Below are 19213 nucleotides of genomic sequence, written 5' to 3'. Positions count from 1 at the left end.
ACTGAGAAAAAGTTAAAAAAAAAAAAAAAGAGCAAAACTTCTTTATTAGAGACCTCTCTTTCAACAGCTTTTTAAAAACCTGACCCATGAATAAACCCAGGAACATACTAAACTAAGGTTTTGTACCAGTCCACTTAGCAAAAAACTAAAACACAACTTCTTGGCTGAGTTCTCACAATTACCATTTCTCCCTGTGGCCTCCGATAGTTTAAATCAGTCAGTAGTTCTTTCTATATAAGAAAGCCAGTTTCCCCTCCTATGATCCTTTTTAGCCCTGAGCTGCTTTATGTTTTACTGTTGAGCTGCTTTTCACACTCTGGGCATCGCCTCAGAGATACTCATTCCTATGTGCCAAACGGTGCATCTCTTCTGTAGCTTGAGCTATGTGTGGAGTCAGCCTTTACCTGAGGACAGGACACTTCGGTGGACACCCCTGCACTGCCTGACACGTAGACTTCTGTTTTTATTCCAAGAACCACTTTCTTACTGTTGTGGAAGCATGGTGACCCACTGCTGCAGGGGAGCCTGGTTTGTCTGGTTGCCTTTGGAGTATCTACAGTTGTATCCGGATGTGGACTTCATTTTACTAGTACTGAAGATTCATGTCTTTTCAACTGACATCTCGTTCCAATAGTGCCCCTTCTGAAAACAGCGGAATGTCTGCTAGGCAGATGGCAGGTACAATCATGCCATCCTGTTTCTCAACTTTTATTGTTCCCTTGACAGTCAGTATGATGTTAAGGTTTGTCAGGAGAAGAAACTACAGATGCCTAAGAAGAAAAGGGAAAACTTTTCCTTCCTACTGCTGGGGAGTCCTCTACTGCTCAGCTCCCAGCATGGCCTCGTCCAGAGCCCAGCATCTGCTGCATAAACGGCTCTTATCTTCTACCTTGAGTGCTTTCTCGAAGAATCCCTACAAGACTTTCCTTGGGAAAAGTGTCCTTGGCAACTGTAGAGCACACTTCTAGCTATTGCAGCAAGATTTCCAGGAAGGCACTCCTGTGAGCATCTACTGAGCAACAGCCACGTCCTCCCATTAAGTCTGGAGTTTAGACTGTACCAGTGTGAGAGCCCTACTTGGGGACTCTTATTACAGGGAATGGTAGAGTACCTCTCCCTTAATTATTTTTTACATTTATTTATGTATTATTTGTACTTACTAGTGTATGCATGCATGTGTGCACACCAGCCATGGTGTATATATGAAAGCCACAGGAATACTTCCTTCAAGTTTGTTCTTTTACCACCACTGAGGTTTTGTCTTTAGAGTAGGCAGTGAGCATCTGCCATGCTGAGCACTCTTTCTAAGCTGAGCTCTCATTCCTGAAATCTCACTATTGTAACTAGTAACTATCTACACTAACTTTCTTTAAATTACAGTGGTGTCTTAGGATCCCACTAGATGCTTTCCTTTATTGCAGTCCTTTTCATGGAGCTATAATTTCCATGTTTTTGTGTCAACCCTAGTATCTGCTTTTACTCAGTTTTCAAGTTTTGTCCCAAGATGCTATACTTCTTAGTGCTAAGAAGTATGAAATACAGGCAAACTGTATTATATGTCCAAGCCAGCCTTAGTCCTGGCTAGAAGTGGATTTTGGGCATTCTTAAATGATTACTTGTGATGTGTGTCAACTTAAATCGATCACTTACTTATAAAGAATACCTAATACTTAGTTTTTAAAAATGTGATTCAAAACATACCTCTATATCATCTTTAAAGATGGCTGGGGCAGGCTTGTATTCAGGGTCTTCCACATCCCTGTTAGAATAATAAATTTTCTAATTATTATAATAAACTGATGATTTCGTGACTTGCTTAGGGGTCAAATTGATTGATCCCTAGCACCACAGAAAAAGACACATTTTGGTGCACACTTATGATCCCAGTGGTGGGAAGGCACAGATGGGAGGACTTCTGGGCTTGCTCACTTACCAGCTTTGCCTACTCAGTGAGGCTCTGATAAGAGACCTTTCTCCAAAACACCGAGGTAGGCAAGTCCTGAAAATAACCTCTGAAGGTGACCTATCACACACACACACACACACACACACACATACACACACACACACACACACACACAGAGAGAGAGAGAGAGAGAGAGAGAGAGAGAGAGAGAGAGAGAGAGAGAGAGAGAGAGAGAGAGAGAGAGAGAGCTTGAGTTGGAAAGTTGGTTTAGTGGATCAGAGCACTTGCTGCTCTTGTAGCAAACCCAGGTTTGACTCATGATACCCACAGAACTGGTTCTCGACTCTCTATAACTCTAGTGTCAGGGGATCCAAAGCCCTTTGGCTGACTTTTGAGAGTACCAGGCATGCAAATCTTATACATACATACATGCAGGTGAATCACATAAAACAAACAAACAGTAAACAAATCTGAAGAGCAAAGATAGGACTGACTAAGCACATGGACTGCAGTCGGATGCACACATACCCATCCATGTAGTCATTGGCTCTCTGCTCAGCAGCAACAGCCTTGTCATCAGGTTTGCCCACTCTTTCCAAGAAGCACAGTGCTGGGTCTGCTCGGATGGTGTTATATTTTTCATAACCTGGAAGCACCACCAATTACAAAGATAGAGAGAACAGAAAGAGGTTGTGAAATGTGAGGATTCCTTATATGTAGAGTAATGATATTCTGGGATTAAAGAAACATTATGTTTAAGTAATACATGCTAAGTATGCTGTCTTGAAATAGTCACAAAATATTACACCATCAAAAAATAACATAAAAATTTTAATGTATATGTTACACAAAAAAAGTAAATAAAGGGAGGGCCCAGTGGTTAAGAGTGTCCTTGCTCTTCTGGAAGACCCAAGTTCAGTTCCCAGGACCTATGTTAGGCTGCTAACAACAGCCTTTAATTCCAGCTCCAGGTGATCTAACATCTCTTTTGGATGACATGGGCATTGGATACATGTGCACACACATCATTAAAAATCAAATCTTAAAAAAAATACCACAGCAACAACAATGAAAACAAAGCTGGAGAGATGATCCAACAATTAAGAGCACTGTTATTCTTGCTGAATACCTAGGTTTGGGTCCCACCACCCACAGAGTAGCTCACAGCCATCCTTAACTCAGGTTCCAGGAAATCTGGTGCCATCCTCTGGCACCTGAGTGTAATGGGCATGCATGTAGAGTGCAAACATAATTGGAGAAAAAGCATTCAAATGTATAAAATAGTAATAAGTGCATCTTAACAACAACAGAGAAAGCCAGAACAAACTGATCACACACATAATTCATGCAACTCTTCTAAGAGAGAAAACTGTATAGTGCTGACAGCTCAGAAGGCACGTGACACACACCACTTTCTCGTGAGGGCTTGAAGTGAATGACAAACTTAGTTTAACAATCTATGGTCTTAATGATGGATGTGTGTGTGTGTGTGTGTGTGTGTGTGTGTGTGTGTGTGACTGGAGTAAAACTGTAAGTGAAGACTAATATACTAAAAAACTGTGGAATTCCATTATCCACAGAAAATAACCCCCATTCCCCACTTACCATGCTTAAAAACACCAATAAGCAGAGACTTATCAGCATCAAAGTCCCACCACGTAGCAGGAACCTCGGAATGGTCTGGCTCTGGTACCCAAACATCAATGTCACTTAAAAGCAAAACATTATGAGTTTTATAAATGTGTATAAAGCAGACAAAAGGCATAACAGCAAAAAGATCCCATAGAATAAACTAACATTATGGTCAGCAAAGCAAATACATCTCAACAAGGATTACTGTCTGCTTCTCATAAGGGAGTGCTATGGCAGTAAATAGCTTTGTTTAAAAAAAATGTCTTCAAGTGAGAAAACTAGGTTCTGAAAGGCCAAAGGAAGAACTTTGTGCAAAACAATGTTATGGCTCATTCCAGGTCAGTTTTATTAAGATCACACTTTAAAACTTGGGGGTTTAATCCATAATTTAATTAAACCATACAAAGTACTACTTTAGTATTAATATAACTACTATTATGATATAAAATGACAGTGTCAGATTATTACAAACTCTGATAAAATCCCATAATGCTTTGTCAGGTTGGCTGTTTGACTGGTGATAACTCAGGTTTACTCCTCCCAGCCCATAATACCATTCTCCCGGAAAGTTCTCAAATGACATAGCTGACGTCACCTGTAGGCCTGTTCATTTCTTTGTTGGTGATTTAAAACATGTATAGGCTAAAAAATACATCGCTAATGTTTGATGACTAGCAAGTGTGTGTGTGTGTGTGTGTGTGTGTGTGTGTGTCCTTGTCCGAGTATATGTTTCCTGATATCCAGTAGTCAAAAGGTAGGAACTAAATGGCATATGCTGCAGAAAACAACATAGACTAAGAATTTACTATTTGATTTCATAAAACTATCGATTTTTAAGGATTCAGAGAACTAATCTAATACAAAGTAATACCATCTCTGTCTTGTCACTGTCATTTCCTAAATTAATTACCAAGGCCATTCATATCTTAAATGCTAAGTTTTCCGGTAATAAGTAAGTTCTATGCCATGAGTTCTTTAATATGGCTGTTATATAAAACAAGCTGACAAACGTGCTCCTGGAGACAAAGAACCCTTCACGTAGTCAGCAATAGCAGTGAGAGAGAAAGCATGGACAAAAAGAAAGTCTTCCAAGCAGATAAAGGATAATGGGCAGCTCAGTTCTGTGGTTCACAGTTGTCCTCGGAAGGGTTTAGCCCATGAGAACATGGGGGACGCGGCCTCTACAATCTGTCAGCACTTTAAGCAGATACTTCATTGTATCTTTGCAATGAAACAAACCAAAATTCAAAGTGTTTTGGCTGAGTAGAGAAATAGGGATTTTTCTGATATTTTTCAAAAGTTAAGAAAGAGAGAAAGGAATTTGACTAAAGGAAATATTTATGATGGCGTTTCTAACTCAAAGGAGAAATGGAATCAAATAGTGTTCCTTATCTACCACCAGATGGCGCTTTAAGTCCGGCTCATTGTGATGACAAGCTAGTGAAAGCATTTATCAGTAAATATATATATATTTTTACTGAGTGCCACAGGAGCATGAGGTGTTTATAAACTGTTAGCAAAAGGGATACTAGACAGACTCACATCTGTTGTTGGTTTTTGCTGGTTCTTTATTGTGTCTTGCTTGGTTTTTGAAGGCTGTGTTATTTTTTTTTTTTTTAATTGAACAACTTTATTTTAAAAAACAAAGATAAATGTACAGATTTTAAGCATTTTTTTGCATAAAAGTATACGAAAAGTATACATTTTTGTCAGTACTTGGCTTTTTTTTTTAAGGTTTGATAGTGTGCATTAAGATCTTACTAGTTACAATGAGCATAAAGTACATGTAAAACAAGATGTAACCTGGAAATAGTCAAAGTTTTCCTGGTGTGTAAGGCTGTGTTATGTTATTGAGGTCAGGCTGATTAGAATTCACTATGGTGATCAGGTAGACAAGAAACTTTTGTTCATTCTGCTTAAGCCAAGTGATTGATTTCTGCCTTTGAAAATGATGTGATACTTCCTGCATAAGGACTTTAAAAACTTCCTAAGTTAAAGCTTCCATTCAAAATACATTAGTACCAATAACTGCAATGAATTTAAACTGATGCCCTTGCCTTTGTAAAGAGGCACCTGCAGGAATTTATGGTCAATGGTATGATGAGTTTGTGGCCCAACACAGACCAGGAGAGACAGAAAGACAGGCTTTTCGTAGAACTAAGAAAAAGGAGGGGCCAAGCCGAAAAAGGAGAGAAAGAAAATGTTCTAATCATAGTAATCTATCACAGCAAGTGGGACAGACGTGAGACAGAGATCTGAAAATATTAGGATAGAAATGAAAAGTTAAACCACCAAGATGACAACCCCAAACAATGAAAGCTAAGTGGTAAGTGATGTTTGATAGTTAATCTCTAATGTCAAGTGAACCCTAGAATGACCCAGAGAGAAGCCTGTGGGGTTATTTTGATTAGGTTAACAGAGGGGAAAAGCTACTCACTCTGAGTAGCACCATTTCCTATGGCTGGACCCTAATTTGTAGAGAAGAAACTCAGTTGAAGAAACAGGTGCTCACCACTTTCTGCTTCCTGGCTAAGCAAGTAACATGGCCAGTGGCTTCACGTTCCTGACATAAAGAAGTTGGTTTATAACATCAAAGGGAGTGTTGATGTGATGGAAGAGACACTGTGCTCAAAAGTGATGCATTTTGTGTACGAATTTGTGTTTAAAGTAGGGGAGATATAAATTTGATAAAATCAAGAGACGTAGATTTATTTTAAAAAAAAGAAGAAGAGGAGGAGGAATAATCAACAGAACATTGACTAGGAAACCAAAAGTAGGTCAGTAGGTCAGTTGTAGCCAAAGGAAAATAGGCAATTAGTCAGCAAGCATTTATTGAGTACTTGATAGTTTAAGATTCTCCATTCCACTTGGGGAGGAGAATGCTCAGGATTGAACCTAGGTCCTCATGTGTTAGGCAAGGGCTCTACAGATGGTTGCAGCCACAGATGATAATGTATGAGAATACAATGATCAATAAGACAGCACTTAAATTACAATGAAAAAAAAATCTGAATAGCAAAGGAATTAAGAATTATTAAAATATGGAAGACATTGAATGACTGAAGGCTACTTTAGGTGGTGTGGGTAGGAAGGCCTACTTGAGTTTTGCTCAACTTTGAATAACATAAATGAAAATCTTTTTGTAATTTTAGTTCTACGTGTATGGGTGGTTTGCCTGCAGGTTTGTCTGTGCATCCACCTGTGTGCTGTTGGTGGCCAGAAGAAAGTGTCTGGAGCTGGAGTCACAGAGTGTGTGAGCTGCTATGCAGGTGCGAGAGTCTAACCTTGGGTCTTCTGGAAGAACAGACTGTGTACGTAACTGCTGAGCAAACTTGAGCCACTTGCATGGACAGTTCTTTGGGAGATCTGGATAAAGCATATTTGGACCAGAACAACACAGTGTGAGCTTGACCTGTTGGATGAACAGAAACAATAGAATGGCTAGACCTAGAGTAAGGGACAGAGTGAAGGGAATCAGGAGTGTGTAGGGCTACTTTAGGTACTAGAACCTGGAAGGGAAGGTGCCTGTGTTGGCCCATTTGTCATAGAGCTGAGGAGTTAGTTCTCCTTCATGATGGAGGAAGAAGACTCAGGAGTCACTGCAGAGCAACAAGCAAGATTTGGCCAGTCTGTTGGGGAGTTCTTACACATGGGAACGGGAGGAAAGAACTGGGGTACAGGAAGTGGCCTGGGTGCCCATGAAAGACAGTAATTTAAGATGTGAGGAAAGAAAAAGAAAAAGGAAGACATTTTTGTTTAGCCATGGAGAGGAAAGGTTAGTTAGAATGGGCTGATAAAAGAGCGCAAAGAGGTAGGAACAGAAAATCCAGGAGTCTGTTGGGAAGGTGAGCACTAAAACGGAGAGAGGTATTATGGAGATTCTTCTCCTTTTAAAGATAAGTGCATAGTGTGAACTCACTACACTTGAGGCAGGGGGGACAGGGAGTGAGAAAGGGCAGTAAGGAAGTGAGCAAGGCTCCTGAGTGAACAGGAGAGAAGGGCTCCGAGGCGAACTGGCGAAGGAGAGGCATGTCTACTGTAGCCTGAGGAGGCGGCCGGAGGGCATGCGTGCAGGCTGCTCTTGATTAGTCATTTTCTTCTGTGAAATATGTCACAGGGTCATTTTTAGACATTGCTGGTGAGGTGGAAGAACGAGCTGAGGAACAGGTAAGGAGGAAAAGGAGCTCCTTAGTCAAGGTCATCAGATAGTCTGTTCATTTCATTTGATTCAGAATATTCATGGATTTGAAATAAATCCATTTCCTATTATGGGTTTTTGTCCTAGCCATGTTCAGGTGCTTAGATAGGAAGTACTTAGATAACAGTTTCACCCAACCTGAAGTTACAACATATAGGTATACGAAACACTGAGATAGGCAAGCAAGGGGGGTTGAGGAATTTAGTTGGTATCTGAGGGGATAAAATTAAATAATAAGGAAAAAGGGAGGGGATGTAAAGGTAATGTCTAGTGACTGAGTGGTGTGAAGACGCCATGATGAGCGCAGAGAGTTCTAATGACAAGTTGCCAAGCTTTCAGTGGGTTGGAAGCTGAGCAGTGATCAAAAGTCACACTGACAGGGATGACACATATGTGACTGTACCATAGACACAGGACGAGAGCCTGGGAGCCCAGGGTGCTGCTGGGGTCTCAGGTGGCTGCCCGTATTAGAGGAAAACAAGCAAAGAGTGAGCACAGGAAAGTTCAGGTTCTACTTGTTGGTGGGAAGCTGAGGTCATTTCTACTTGATGGGTTGCTTACATTTAGTTCCTGAGAATATGGGGCTAAGTAAGTGGTAAGGTGTGTGCGAGTTTAAAACAGACACCACAGAGACTAGAGAGACTGAAGCACACTGCAGAGTTAAGAAGAAAGATGAACCCAGAAATGGTTCCTGCTGGCACTTCCTTGGCATTTTATCCAAGCATGTAAAGTATAGTGTGACTTGTGCTCACGGATACCATGAACTGCTAGGGAGGAATAATCGTTTGTCTTTGTCTGCAGTGCTTCACGGTGCCTCAGAGTTCTCCAAAGAGGTCCTGGGTTAGAGGTGTAGACAGGTGGCAAAGCACTTGCCTAGCATGCACGAGCAAACACCCTGGGTTTGAACCCAACAACACAAAGAGAACAAAATAATCCAAACTTTAATGAAGAAATGATCATGGGTTTCTACCTGAATAGCATTCTGGCTACATACAAATTCTTCAAATTACAACTCCCACATTTGTTGCATATCAGAAGCAAGGATAAAGGTAACAGAAGAGAGGCAGGGTCGGATCCATATGGTCAGGGGACTTTCCCCACATACCGTGTAACTTCCTGCCATTGTATAATTTCGGTTTCGCATGTTATTAAAACATTTAAGTTACCTTGCATCAACTCCATCAAATACTTTCCGACTCTCATTTCCAATGACTTCCTGCTTTAGATAGTACAGCATCCTTACCCGAAGCAGGACTCTATAAATAAATAGATGGACAAACAAACAAACAAACAAATCAACCAACCAACCAACCATAGGACACAACAATGCTAGTCAGTAAAGGAACAAAAAGCCAAAGGGGGTGGTTATCTGTAGAGTTTTTAAATTTCCTGGTCTGCTTTGCCTGTCTGTCTGTCTGAGAGGATTTGCTATGCAGCTTTGTCTGTCCTGAAACTTGTTGAGTAGAAAATGCTTGCCTTGAACTTGTGGGTGAAGTTTCCCACCATTGCCTTCCACACACCAGACAGAGGACAGGCCTGTGCACAACCCTTGCTTATATAGCCTTTTAATAATAAAGTAATGCTGTATATGCTCAAATGACCCTCATTACTGATGCCACACAAATGATACTAAAAAAAAAAAATCTTTACAATAGTCACTATTAAATGTCCGAGAAGAGACAAGTTTATCTGGAGATTAATTTTGTTTATAAGACGTCTCCTGATTGCTTGAAGACGCCACATGAAGTTGAGAGTGTAGACTGTGCCCTCACTAGCCTCAGTCACGTGTCCCCAGTGCCCACGCCTACTTGTTGCAGTGGTGCTTCACGTGTTTCTTGTAGCCCTCATCTTGCAGGAGCTGCTCTGGGTTATATTTTCGAAGCCACTCTGCTTTCTGGATATCAAAGGAGCTTGTCTGAGTCTTTACTTTCTTGCCCTTCCGGCCCCGGGGCACAGGAGCGGAGAGGCCTGTTAAGATGACAAGTACAAATGAAATTAGAAATAACTTGCATAAAAAGCTAGGATTGAAAGATGTTTCTGGCAGAGAGGTTGCTGGGGACTTTCTGGAGTCTCTGCAGGTTACACAGAGGTCTTTAGCACATTAATGGTCATACTGCGAACACACTCAAACACAATTCAAGATGGCTTTATAAAAATTAAGTCAAATTTCACAAAGTGAGACAACACTCACTTTGGTGTCCTCTGACTCTGTACCCTGCCCCCTCCTTTACTCTTGGTTCATTAGATGTGAAAAATGTATTTGTTTTCTTGCTCTCCAGAATTTGCTTTATTAATAACAGGGAATGGAGTTAATCTTAGGACAGCTATGATCATTTTTATGTCCTTGAAAGTTTTATCTGAATTTCTTCAAAGAATAAGAGAGCATCACCATTCTGGTCCGTCACATGTACCACACTCGCTCAGTTTTCCAGAAAATGAAATCTATACACTCCTCTCCAGTCTGTCCCAGAAATTGGCAATATATGAATTCATGCTTATTCCTTGTGCATTATACTACATATGCCTATACAATGCTTGGCATCTGTTTCTATGTCTGAGCTATTTCTAGACCTTATTTCCAACAGTTTGCTCATTAGTTATAGACTCTGTGGGATATCCATGCTCACTCACAGGGCTTTAGTTCAGCAGCTTTAACTACAGCATAGTGAATTACAGTGTGACCAGAAGAGATCATATTTATTAATCTGCACGATGTCAGATTTGTTTCACTCTTAACTTTTGAAAATTACTAATGATCCAATTTTTGAGTACTTTATCTGATTTTTTTAAACCTCTGGTTAATAGAACAAATAAATTAGAAAAATGTCTTTCTTTCTTTCAGATTTATTTATTCTATAAGTAAATCTCAGACACACCAGAAGAGGGCATTAGATCTCAATACAGATGGTTGTGATCCACCATGTGGTTGCTGGGATTGGAACTCTTCCTTTGGAAGAGAGTCAGTGCTTTTAACCACCGAGCCATCTCTCCAGCCTGAAGAATGTTTTTCTTTTTTCATTTTTTAAAAGTACTTTTACCATTCAGAATAATGCACTTTATTATGAAGAAATGGGCCAGCGTGATTGTAGGATCAAAAGATGTGTGTTTGTGGTTTTGTAGCCAGCATATTTAGCTTTGCACCTGACCTTTAGTTTTTTTCCCCTAGAACTGCCCTGGCTGGTGCACACACTCATTTACAATCTTTAGACTTCACACCTATTGATCTTTTGCTCTCTCCAGAGAAAAGTATCTGTACGTTTAAACTATGGCTGTAAGAGGTCCAGGGTACTGGGGACCTGACCGCCTTTAGGCAGCTGTAGTCACAGTCTATCTTTTCATGTCCATTTTTAGAGGTCCCTGGTGTCACAAATTCGTGTGTGAAATCCATTGGAATTTTTGCCTTCTCTACTGGGAAGCTAAGATTTAACTCTTTCAGGATTAATAAAGTTGTCAGCACCTCTCTTTACATGTTCCAAAATTTTATTGCTATTTCTCATTTAACTCTTCCTATCTTTGAGGGTTTATGCCTGTGTTTTGAGTGTGGACTATAAGCATGTACAAAAGCAGACAGCATGCTGCGATGAATCCCCACGTTCTGTAATTATTGTCACTAATCCATGGCCAAGTTGCTCCATCTGTATTCTTTTCTTCTACCCCTCATACTATTTTGACATAAGTTGAAGATAGCTATTATTTAATTCATGAATCTATTAGTTACCTTTATCTAAAAGGTAAGGAGTCACTAAACATGTCTAGAAATGGAATAATACATAGTTTCCTAATACTGCACATTCTAATGTAAAATCATCTAGTAAAGATAATTAATTTCCATTAGGTTGTTTGTCTCAGTCTTGACATAAATTAAGGCAAGAGATTGCCAACACACATTTTTTTTATTTATATTGTTTTTTTTTTTTTTTTTTTGTCAACTCTACTATTTGGGGACGGGTAGTTCTTCACAGGCAGGAAATGCCTCTGTACACCTAGACTCTGTCCATCAGATACCAGCAACACGCTCAGAGTTGAGTGCACAGGCTCACCCATCTCCAGCAGAGACCCACTCATTTATAGACAAGCTCCTCCAAGCATTCCCAGTCCTACAACTTATTTGTTGAAAAGTGAAGCGTTCTGTTCTGTAGAGTTATCAAACTTAATGCCTTATATTTCCTTCTTTATTTTATATGTAGGTTTTAGGGGAAGACTGAAATAATATTTGCATGATTTTTTTACCTTTACCTAAATGCTAGTTCCTCATATTAATTAATTTGTCTCTTATACTGACATCTTTATTCAAAACAAATGCTTGCTGCTATGCTATCTTGGAAGTATACGAGGATTTCAGCATCATTTCACAGTGTTTATTATAACCTGTAGCTGTTTAATAAATTTATCATATCCTAGGTCAGTCCACCCAGCTAGAATGTAAAACAGGACTTTCTGTATTTCTTTTTATATCACACATACACTGTACAAGAATGTATACTAGACAGGTAATAAATATTTGTGATTCAGAAGAACAAAATTCTAACATAATTTTAAAAGCACAGCAATGTTTCATTTTTTATAGAAAATGCAATTGTTTCATGGTAAACATGCATTATATAGAGAAATGAACATTCTGTTAGCAAAGCTGTGAGGAAACAAGGCTTGCACATACCAATGACATCATTTTGGACAGTCACACGCTAATCCTGAGGATTCTGTTATAAAGCACACTGTGATTCAGTACGCCTGAGGCCTTAAAATTCTGAGCTTACAAGATCCAAGGAGATGGTGTCTAAGGCACTAAGGATGTGGATACTGTCAACAGAGAAAGATTTACCCATGGGCAACAGAAGGACTGTACAGAGCTTCTTACTGATGCTTCTTTACAACTGGGTCAAACTGGAACTAGAATGTCCATCATTAAAGGAGCTGGGAGTCAAACTATCAAACCCCCATAGCAGGGAATACTAAGAAAAAGCTGAGAAATGAGACACAACTACATGACTCGTGGTGATACACCCTGACGTCAACAGTTTGCAAAGTGATACAAATCTAACAGTAACATAAGCATACCCACCCACTCAGCTCTACAATACTGGCATATGCCTAAGTTTGATTTTTGAGTATAAACCTTAAGTTTGTTAATATTATCTGTATTACTTTAAAATTTTACATGAGAGTACAGTAGGCATTATTTATACAGGATTTTTTTTTCAAGGCAACAAATAACTTACCTAAGTGGTTCTGCAGCTCACGAGTCTGGCCATCCTCAGTGGGGGTGATGAGATCCCATATGAAACCTTTAATTTTCTCATCGCCCCGATAGTGAACGAGGCAATAGGCTAAGAGGGCGCGGCAAATGACCTCTACATCGTGCTCATTCAGCTGCCGCTTAAAACGCCCGTGAGACAGGATCTCTCTCCACCGGCCCCACCTGGTTAAAAGGGACAGTTAGGATAATCCTCACTTAAGTCTGAGCAAAATCAGAATTCACGCACACAGGCCATGGAACAGAAGAATTCTGGCATTATAAAGTTTCACTGATGGGTTCTCTTGGGGGTAGAGCAAAGCAGCATGAAACAGTGATCTTGAGTGACACTGTCTGCTTTGTGTCACTAAACTGTGCACAGGGAAGACTGAGGAGCTCGATGTGAGCAGCTCACTCACAACACTGTACACACGGAAAGATAACACATGCTAAACACAGAAATTTAAGATAGATTTTATTGATTCTGATAATATTGAAAATATTTAAGTTTATAAATATTATATAAGTTTATGTATCATATATAAAAGTATTTAAGCAGCTTAGATATAATCCCTTATGACAAACATTAAACATAGCGTTTTTACCCATAAACCAGCAGGTTTTTCTCCACTCTAAAGCATTCAGTCCTTCCGTAGCCACCGGACCGGTCACAGGGTCTTCGGAGTTTAGGTTTTTCTTCTCCTTCACTTTCAGCTTCAGATAATTCAGCCAATTCGTCTTTTGTGGCACTAAAGGGTCTGGTTTGCTTCCTAATTCTTGGGGTGTCAATAACTAAACTGTTCTGTAAAATTTAATGTTACAATTAAAGAAGGTACTTTAACCAAATTTTTATGATAAACCTTTTAAACTTCAATTTTTAGATTACAGAAACAATAAATAGTAGCAGAGAGAAAAACTGGGTAGTGATCAGACCTGCTACCCTCGCAAGTCAACTTAAAATACTGTCTTAGGTGTTATGATACATGCATAATTCATGCCATTATATTTAAAGATTAAAAACCGTTGGCATTTTATGACATTAGTATACACATTACTGTGCTTTTACAATCACCATAATATATTTTAGGCTCAATTTCAACTTTACAGCTTGTTTAACTAAAGCTGATTAATAACTTAATTTGGGTTGCTTTTAACTTTAAAGTAAATAATGCTAAATAAATCTGTTTGACCCAAGTTTACCTTAAAGACAAAAGAAAAACGAAATGTGCAGGAATTCAATTGCTGGTCAAATGTTATGAATATTTTGCATATCTAGAAACATTTAGCTAATTCTGTACAAAATAATTATGCTAATATGACAAGGATATCTGGATCCCTTTGGCCAATTCAGTTTAGCTCATCCAACTTAACCCACGTGTCTGCTTCTCTACAATAGGTTCTATAGATACAAAGATCATTAAGATAGTTTCCACTTAAAGGAATCCTAAGTCTGGCAGTCAGATAAACGTGTTAAAAATAAATGCTGCTCGGGAGGTAATGGTTTACAGGGTGGGAAGAGTACAAAAGTGGGCTTGGAGTTAAGGCATAAAGAACTTTTAAAAACTGGGATTTTGCAAGGTAGGATATATCATTACGAGTAAATAAGGGAACCCGAATGACATCAGATGCTCAGGAAGCCCCAGAGCAAAAAATAATACACAGTAGCAGAGGAAGCCAAGATCAGTGAATACAGGTCCTGGTGTATTCTGTTTTGTACATAGTGCTCTATACTTATAGATAAGTAATCTTAAGTATCTCTGGTATATAGCTAAGAATTTTGTTTATCTAATTAACATATTTTAGAAGGCATATATCTAGAACACAGAAATATCCAGTTTGTTTGTTTTTTAAAGATTTATCTGCACATGCATTTTATGTATATGAGTGCTCTGTCTGCATGTACACCTGCATGCCAGGAGAAGGAGTCTAATCCTATTGCAGATGGTTGTGAACTAGCATGTGGTTACTGGGAATTGAACTCAGGACCTTTGAAAGAGCAGCCAGTGCTCTCAAACACTGAGCCATCTCTCTAGCCCCTCCCCCTTAACTAAACAACCCATTAATTTTGAAATTCATTAAAGGATTTACCTGCTATAATTATTAGCATCATGGATTAGGGGTGATTTTTACATTTTTCTCATATCTTCTACTTGTATTAAATGAATTTTTTTGAAAGAAAAGTTGCCAATTTTCTTTTTCTCAGGTTTCCTTTTCTTTCTCTCTCTCTCTTTCTTTCTTTCTTTCTTTCTGTCTTTCTTTCTTTCTTTCTTTCTTTCTCTCTCTCTCTCTCTCTCTCTCTCTCTCTCTCTCTCTCTCTCTCTCTTTCTTTCTTTTCAAATGGTTTGTGCTTGAATACTTTCTAGATGTATTTTTTTTAATCATCTTTTAAGATTTTGTTGACTTTCTGGATGACAACCACAAACTCTCATGTGCGTCTGCTGCAAACTGTAGCCCTCCTGATGTCCACTCATGAATACTCACTCTGCCACTAATGGCGTCCAGATCTACTTCTGCTTTTTTAGCCCATTTCTGCCAGAAGTTGGGATCATCTAAGGAAATATCTGTCCGGTTTCCAGATGCTACAAAACTTGCCTGAAATATATAATGAAGTTTTAAAAATACTTAGACAGTAAAAAGGACAAACATTTGAAAATAAACCATTATCTCTTCATTTACTATTCACAGAATCTGAATTTGGCATATGTTCAGGTACTTCAGACACGTTCAATACAGTGGCCTGAACTATAGCAGCATTTGTTAAGGCAAAAGGTTTTTAATGCCAACATAGGCTGGACTTTAGGAGCAAAAATAAGGAAGTGACAATTGTGAGTTAACTTGAAAGCTTGTAATAAACAAGGATATTATCTTCTTTTTAGCAGGAAAATACATAAAACAGAGGCATACTTTCTAAAATACTACAGGAGCTTTAAGAAATTATGGTAGAATTATCCAGGCCTGGTGCCTCATCCTAGCACTAGGAAGGCAGTGGTGGGTAGATTTGGTGTGTTAGGCCAGCCTGATCTACTTAAGGAAAGAAAGAAAAGAAATTATGGTATTTGTGGGCTAGCAACACAGTACTTGTGTTCCCCTTTAGCAAATAAATAATTAAAATTGTAAATCACATCTTTGTTTTTGATACATTATGCAGTGTGTATGTGCATGTGGAGCCAGAGATCACTTTCACCATCTGTTTTATCACTTTCACCATCACAAAGACAGGAGCTCTCCTTTAACTCAGAGGTCACAGGCCAGCCAGCTTCAGGGGTGCAGGAGTGTGCTACTGTACCCTGCTTTGCTGTTGCTGTTTTTAACCTAGTAGATGGAGACCCGAACTCAGGTTCTCGTGCTTGTGTAGCAGGTACCTTAATGACTGAGCCGTTGCCTTTGACTGTCTTATGTTGAAGTTAATATAACAATTACCTTTCCTACATAATTACACATGTACAAAATAAAAAAAATGCTTGTTTTAATTAGATCATTTGCAGTGGGAAAAACCCACTTCTAACCCGATCTTTATGTTGGAAGGTCAAGCTGGGCTGCACATGTTTTGTGGAAGCCTATGTAAAGGAAGGGAGAGAAGGAAGCTCTTCTTTTGTCTGCATGCTTTCACTCTTCATTACAAGTCCATTCCTTCTGGCATTAGAGCCCACCTCTTCATTCACTTAACTGGACCACAGCCTGTATGTCACACCAATAAGTTCTCTTTCTATACGTTCTGTACATCATTGATTCTTAAGACCCCTTAACACAGCTCCTCATGTTGTGATGCCCCTGACCCACAAAGTGATTTCTCTGCTACTTCATAAGTCCAATTTTGCTGTTATGAATTATAGTATAAAAATCTGATATATAGGATATCTGATATGTGACCTCTGTGGGGATTGTGACCTACAGGTTAAGAACCGTTGTGTTAGGGACCCTCTGACAGACCCTCACCATGTGTTGTTTACCTTAGCAAATGTTGACCCACGTCCTTCTGATTCAATTGTAATAGTTTTTGTACGCCGAAGTAAAATCTGGTCAATATCTTCTTCACAGAACTTAGAGCCTTCATCTTCCTCCTCCATAATGGCTCCATATGCACCCCTTCGAAGCAGGTCTTCTATTTCTTTTTTGGAAAGCTGTTGGATCTAAAAAGAAAAGTAATTTTGGAGGTCACAGTATTTTAAAGGTCACAAAATATGAAATAATACACCTGTGCATGATTAAAAACATGTAAATGCCTTATTTTGAACTTGGGCCACATGTGAGAAAAAATTTACTAAAGTATTGTATTGAAAGCATTGACTTTTATTTTGTTGTTTTAAGGATATGATTACCACTTAATTAAAATGGTTTCAAGTAAACCAATGCCTAAGGACCAACTAAACTCCATTGTAGTACTATGACTTTATATTAAGCAAAATGCTTAAGGAGAAAACCCCACAATGACAATGAAATCCATAACCCATAATTAATAAAAAGACAAAGCCAGTGTTAGAAACTGGCAATTTTTAATAACTGAGAATCTTTATATGAGTTCTACTGTTACGTCATGATACAAATGTCCTCGGAAGATGCAAAAACATTTCTGTCTTAGAAAATTTTTAAGGTCCGGCAGTTCTGAAGCTACATACAGAGCCCACAGCACTCAAAGGTACTAAGCATCTCTCCATTCTGAAAATGCCCTTGTGCATGGAATAATGTTAGCTGGTCCTTGTCCACAAAACAAGAGTGAGACTGTTAGAACAAAAACGCATACGTACGCCGCTGACATTGCTGTCCCTTCCGCTCATGCTCTGTAACACAGCCTTATCTAGGCCCAGTTTCAAGCTGGCTCGGTCAAACATCTCCCTCTCGTAGGAGTTACGAGTCACTAATCTGTAGACTTTAACTGCTTTGTTCTGACCAATTCTATGGCAGCGAGCTTGGGCCTACAGAAGACGAAAAGTTAGAGATTATCTTCCAGAAAATATTGACAGTAAACTATATGTAGAGGAAGAAAGTACCAGTGAGGGAAGAAGACAACAGAGAACACTGGGGGATGAGTAAAGTAAAGCACAAAATACAGTGTATATCCCCATGTATGAACCTGCCACAAGGAAGCCCATTATACACAGCATGTACTAACTAAGACGAGCTTAGAAGAGATACTACATAGCCTATAAAGTGGAAGCACCGCATCCTTCTAGGTGAAGAGGTTGATTTAACCTATAAATTAATCTTGGATACATTTCTGATGTTTTAAACTAGATACACAAAAACCAAGCAATTCAGAAAGTTATCTTGGTGCTGGAGAGATGTCTCTGTGATTATGAGTGAACAGCGTTGCTCTTGGAAAGGACCTTCCAAGGTCCCATGATGTCTCACAACAATCCCTAACTCCTGTTCCATAGAATCCCACACTCTTCTGAGAGCACAGATACTCACAGGGTACATCTACATGCATGGAGGCAAACATTCATACACATAATATGGATAAATCTAAAAGAAGTTACCTTTTATTAACCTTAGTATATTCTTAATTTATCATATTTCATAGCTTTCAAATTGTCAGTACAAATTACAGAATAATTAAGACAATTGTGAATAAAAAATTTTACATATAATTTATTCTTGTTTCATACTCCTTCCTATGTGTTTTCAGCAACTTTTTGGCCTTTCTGATCACTTATTCAGATGGTGTGTTCTGTGTAGCCCTAGTTGTTTGGGAACTTGTGTAGATCAGTTAACCTTTATCTCTCAGACTCCTGCCTGCCTTTCCCTTGGTGCTGAGATGTGCAACCACACCCAGCCTCTCAGCATTCTTACTCTTGTGTATTTTATTTATGTATTAATTTTTTGCCTGTGTGTGTGTGTGTGTATGTGTGTGTGTGTCCCCATCCCATGTACATGTACATGTGTAATATTCCCAGAAGAGAGCATCAGTTCCCATGGAGTTATTACAGATTATTATAAGATGACATATGGCTGATAAAATTTAAGCAAGGGTCCACTGGAAGAACAGCAAGTGATCTTAACCACTAAGCTATCTCCTGACTCCCAAACGTTCATAATATTCTTGTTTCTATGAAGTTCATAGAAAGGCTTAGCTTTCACGACTTCAGTGTCTACAGTACTTTATATACAAGTATATTATTATTCAATTTACATGTACCATGTGATGCCTATATTACATTAGGACAAACATGTAAATTCTGAAATTTTACTTTTATTGTAAGTTATAATTAGAGGCAGAGTTTAAATCTCTTATGTTTACATGATC

The 19213-nt window shown here is 38.9% G+C and overlaps 1 protein-coding gene across 6 annotated transcripts in view; it reads right to left on the bottom strand.

The window, feature by feature from the left end:
• The window catches only part of CHD9 (chromodomain helicase DNA binding protein 9), a gene marked incomplete at its 5' end in the record, with an annotated part of 116909 nt that overhangs the window by 29927 nt on the left and 67769 nt on the right, over window positions 1-19213 (bottom strand). For all 6 annotated transcript variants that reach the window (XM_080937054.1, XM_080937052.1, XM_080937051.1 and 3 more), the window contains 10 exons: window positions 1702-1759; window positions 2435-2552; window positions 3512-3615; window positions 8903-8992; window positions 9545-9704; window positions 12956-13155; window positions 13575-13771; window positions 15451-15561; window positions 16920-17099; window positions 17715-17882. In XM_080937054.1, the coding sequence (XP_080793180.1) occupies window positions 1702-1759; window positions 2435-2552; window positions 3512-3615; window positions 8903-8992; window positions 9545-9704; window positions 12956-13155; window positions 13575-13771; window positions 15451-15561; window positions 16920-17099; window positions 17715-17882 (1386 nt within the window). The remainder of the gene's footprint in view (window positions 1-1701; window positions 1760-2434; window positions 2553-3511; window positions 3616-8902; window positions 8993-9544; window positions 9705-12955; window positions 13156-13574; window positions 13772-15450; window positions 15562-16919; window positions 17100-17714; window positions 17883-19213) is intronic.

Source organism: Micromys minutus (assembly GCF_963924665.1).
Source record: "Micromys minutus genome assembly, chromosome: 24".
Taxonomy (NCBI): Eukaryota; Metazoa; Chordata; class Mammalia; order Rodentia; family Muridae; genus Micromys; species Micromys minutus.
The sequence above is the reverse complement of the archived record's forward strand: the minus strand, read 5'-3'. Positions and strand labels throughout refer to the sequence as shown.